Source organism: Symsagittifera roscoffensis, chromosome 5 (assembly GCF_963678635.1).
Source record: "Symsagittifera roscoffensis chromosome 5, txSymRosc1.1, whole genome shotgun sequence".
NCBI lineage: Eukaryota > Metazoa > Xenacoelomorpha > Acoela > Convolutidae > Symsagittifera > Symsagittifera roscoffensis.
The window spans coordinates 42,774,896-42,779,509 of record NC_087066.1 but is presented as its reverse complement, the minus strand read 5'-3'; the positions used below and the strand labels follow the sequence as shown (position 1 = coordinate 42,779,509).

At 34.5% G+C, this 4,614-nt stretch overlaps 1 protein-coding gene across 1 annotated transcript; it reads right to left on the bottom strand.

The window, feature by feature from the left end:
- Window positions 1–1,049: 1,049 nt before the first annotated feature.
- On the bottom strand, window positions 1,050–4,614 carry LOC134846736 (uncharacterized). The gene is made up of 3 exons (XM_063864123.1): window positions 4,485–4,614; window positions 4,049–4,185; window positions 1,050–1,214 (listed from the first exon to the last, which is right to left on the bottom strand). Exons 1-3 carry the CDS (start codon window positions 4,531–4,533, stop codon window positions 1,050–1,052), a joined length of 351 nt encoding a protein of 116 aa, XP_063720193.1. The 5' UTR covers window positions 4,534–4,614.

The window sequence follows — 4,614 nt, the reverse complement described above, 5'->3', positions numbered from 1 at the left end:
CTTGATGAAGCAATCAAGTTGACATCAACAAACAGAAGATTTAGAACCATTAATCATACGAGCCGACGAAGAAAAAGTTGAGTTATTTTCACCCAAACAGAAAAGAACAATATAAAAGAATACAGACAAAACTCTTTAACTAAATAACAGAGAGCGTAACTGGGCTCAATGCATTATTGATGAACTAACTGTAAGCTTGCGGTAACATGATTATACAAAGCAGCAGTTTATATTTCATCTATTTCGTCTAAAATTTCACTTTTCCGAAAACTGGATTTTTTCCTCGAAGTTTCTTATAGGTTTCAGTATAGGTTAAGATAGTTTTGTCGCACTTTCAGATATAAACAACAAAAGTCAAAACATAGCTTTTACATATCTCAAATCGCAGGAATTGCTTTGAAAACGCATGTCTTGGAAAACTTGGACGCCAAAAACTTTTCTCAAACCTTGTACCCTAATACATGGCAAAACCTATTACCTATCTTAAAGATTGAAAATCTATTACCTATATTATTACATAGCCAGCGTTCCCGGAAGATTTTCTCCTATCGTAATAAATATGGTACCGGCAACTCTCCCTCCTTAGCCTTAGGCCGAAGAATTGGTTTTTTTGCGCGTGCTCTCCCTCCTCATTTTTAGTTTTTATTAAAACACAAAAAGTGCTAGTAGAAAAATTTACTGTTGGTCAACAAATAAAAGGCTATCAACAATATCAACCCTCCACGATCTGAAACTTAGACCAAAAAACCCTCAACAATAGTCTGAAACTTAATCCAAAAAACCTTATTAATCTTCTGAAACTTTGACCAAATTATTATTTTCTCGGCGCAGACTCCCCTCCCCCACAGTTTTATTATCTATTGACGCCAAAGACGCTTTTAGATCTTTCTGCGGTTGATCAACTCAGAATCATTACAATTAGGAATTGTTTCCAGGGAAAAGCGCAGAAAAGCGCAGTCATTTTTGTAATTGAACGCATTTTTTTTTCAATGTTTTCTTTGTTATATTTGTTATATTTATGATTTTTTATGCTTGTTTATTCTCAGATCTTACTTGTTAAGTACAATAATGTCGGGCAGCCATATCTTGTTCTTGCCAGGGTAGAATTCGTACATGTAGTAGTCTGTCAGGTTGTCCCATGCGTCCCAATCCACATCCACAATATATGCCACATAATTCCACAATTTAGTCGTGATCGTTTCTGCTTGCGCGTTCTATCGGCAACAAAAAATGGCCAGTCACAACAGTCACACAGAGAAAAAACTAGCAAATCAACGAATCAGCTTTTTACAAGCATAATTGTGGCTGTGCTGGCACGGACTTAGGAATTTCTCGTGTGTGGGGGGGGGGGGGCGGATTTTCAAAAAAAAAAAAAATTTGTCGACCTTTTTTTTAGACTGACCAAATTGATTTTCTGAGCTCTCCCAAATCACAATAAAGACCGTAATTTGACCAAATTTTCTGCGCCGCAGTCAAATTTAAAAAGAAGGAATTTCGACCGTAAAATCACGTTTTTTATGGCGCGCGCTCCGCTCTCAAAATTTGTATAGATTGGCGCCAAAGGCGCTTTACGAAAAATTTTGAGGTCAGTCAGCCAAAAATAGACATCTCAAAATGCAGTTTCGTAGTTATTATACAGCATTGTTTATCGTTTCTTGCGATCAACTAAAACACTCAAGAGGCCAATTGTTTTTATTGTTTCATTAGCTGCTGGCGGAATCAGTCAAGAAAGTAGTGTTCACAAACTGGCAAACAAAAACTATCTACCGAGACTTTTTTGCACAACTCAGCAAAAATCAAGTCGTGTTGACAAAACATGCGGGTCGTAGAATTTACGTACACATTATACATCACAGAAAAAAAAACTTGTTTTGTGGCCTAGATTTTTTTAATGAGATTGTATGACTGGCATTTGTTTTTTATGGAATTGTAGGATGCGACTTACAGTTTTGTAACGACCATTCTTGAAAGAGTGTGAAAAGCACTATGACACAGTGCGTTTTTTTTAAGTTTTGAATTTTTTAAGTTTAAAAAAGTTTGTTCAGTTTTGTTTTTTATTATAATTTGGAAAACGTATCTCATAAATTTTGCAGGCTTACCGGGAGCAGGTATGATTTCTTGGAAAAATAAATGGACAAAACTGCATTGAGGAAAAAATTCTTTTTTTATTGCGAAACATTTTTTTCAGTGATGTGTGCTTTTGGAACCATATCTGTGCTACGTTCAGGGCGATGATAATACAAAACCATATTTAAAAATGAGAACAAGACTTTCAATTTGCTACAAACTCAGAACTTAGCGAACGGTTGCAGATTATTCAGCTTCTCGAATCATGCCTGGTTCAGTGATAAGCTTGTGATTCGAACCATATGTTTTCGGCAGAAGTAAATAATTTATCAATGTAATATTGGCTAAGAATAGATTGTTTCAGACATATACACCCAGACAAAGCAGAGCTTCGCATCATTTAAAATACAACGCAGAGGTAGCCAAACAATGCAAGCCAGCGAATAGAAAACGATACGGAAAGAACAGCAACGGAAGTATGAAACAGTTGAAAAAACAAGATTTTTTTTTTGTGGGAAAAAATTCAATTTTAGAAAAATAGTAGAAAATAAAATATATCAGCATTAACAAAGCAGTTGTTTTTTACTGACCTGCCACTGAGCCAAAAAATTGAGCGAGGAACCCATCGAGCTGAAAACAAAAAATGCAACAAACAGTTGTTGTCAAATGAAAAACTTGAGTGATTAAGTTCTAAAACTCTAAACTGTTACACTACAAACAACCTGAAACGCTTTTTAGACCAACTGTAGTATTGCCAAAATTACGCGGATAAAAAACTATTGTTTTAATTGTTTTCGTAAGATTAGAGTGGACTCTTTTCCTCTTCATAATTGATGACCCATTTAAATACTAGTCCATTTTTTTAAAATTTTTTCAAGATCCTTTTTAAAATATCAAATACTTTTTCACGGACTATTTTGTCGGATAACAAAAAAAACTGTGTCGCTATACAGGCTGACCTGTTCAACTGCCCTACCTTGAAAAGCAGGCAAAAAAGCAATAAGCACCCGGTCCGTTTGCAGTCTAACAAAAACATAAAGAAATACAACACCTGCAAATCAAAGATTGAATGAAAAAATGCTTCTTTAGTTTAAAACAACGTAAAAAAGACACAAAAATGAGACCACTGAAAGCCTACCTAAGACCAGAAGTTAAAACAAATATCCAAAGAAACAAAGCCTGTGAAGTTTAAAATTAGACAAAAGTACTTTGAAGCTTTCTTGTTTTAAATTGGACCTGTCCAAAAATTTTCATTCGTTTTAACTCCCACTCTCATTTTTAACATTTTCCTATAGACTTGACATTTTCCCGAATAATTTTTTTTTTCGTTTTGTTTCTTTTTTTTAAATAAATTTATTAAGATAAGATCGTAGAATTTTAATAAGATCCGGAATAATAAAAGCAGCAACACGGATCTAGAAGAACTGAGAACCCAATGCGCTAAGAGACAAAAGGAGGTCAACTCAATCAGCAATCTAGACGCGGACTCTAAGCAAATAAAGTGTTAGTTTAAATGTAACAACGAAGTATTAATCCCATCGCAATTGGAACCTAAGACAATTATAGCTTTTGTCAATAAAATTGACAATATAAGGTGAGACTTATAGCATTATGATAAATTACTAAAGAGATAAGAAAAGCTACGCGAAAGCACGTGTCCCTCTTAGTAAACAACAATCAATTTTTGTCACCAAAAAGGACACAAAATAAGGTGACTCAGCTAATAAAAAAAGTCGCAACCTTTCAGGCCGAATAGGGTTTCGACCGAAACAAAAGAAAAAATACAAAGTCAGCGAGGTTAAAATTACAAAACATAGAAGAAAAAATTAAGAACGTTTGCAAATTCAAATAAAATTGCTCACAGCTCTAGAGAGTTCCATGGTTTATTAGATAAATTGATAAAAACAAGTTTTTTTTAATTCCATTTTTTCATGGAAAAAAAACGGGTTCTATGAAGTTTCTTTCGCTATTATTTACCAACCAAATCTATAATGTTATAGAGGTCTGCGAATACGTAGACAGTGCTCTCTGAGATTTTGGGCCGGTGTTTCAGTGGCAGGTACTTTTCTGTGAATTCTTTCACTCTGGCGTCAAAGTTCTGTTGGAACGTCTGTGTATCTAAACATTTCAGACAAACTGTTTTGGTTTTAAAATGGGGCAAACGCAACGTTTATTCTCTTGGGTAACATCTTGTTTCTCAAAAGCTTTTTTGTGGGCTATGTAAATTAGGACTTAACGAAGAGGGCTCTGAAAATACAGGACGATCTCTCAATTTTTGAAACTAATGTTTTCATCCTGGATTAAACAGCGATTCGCGATCATTTTTGTTTGGCATACTTTGTGAAATTTTGGCGACGCACTATCAATTGATCAGTTTTGAGGATATAAACATTATCAGAAAAAACAACAAAACTTACCCCCGATCGCGAAAAAGCATATCAACACAGAGATTCGCAATGCATTCATTTTTTCAATCAAAAAAGTTTGTGATTACAATTTTGATAAACAATAGTATGATAGAAGCTAGCAGCAAGTTTACATGACGTG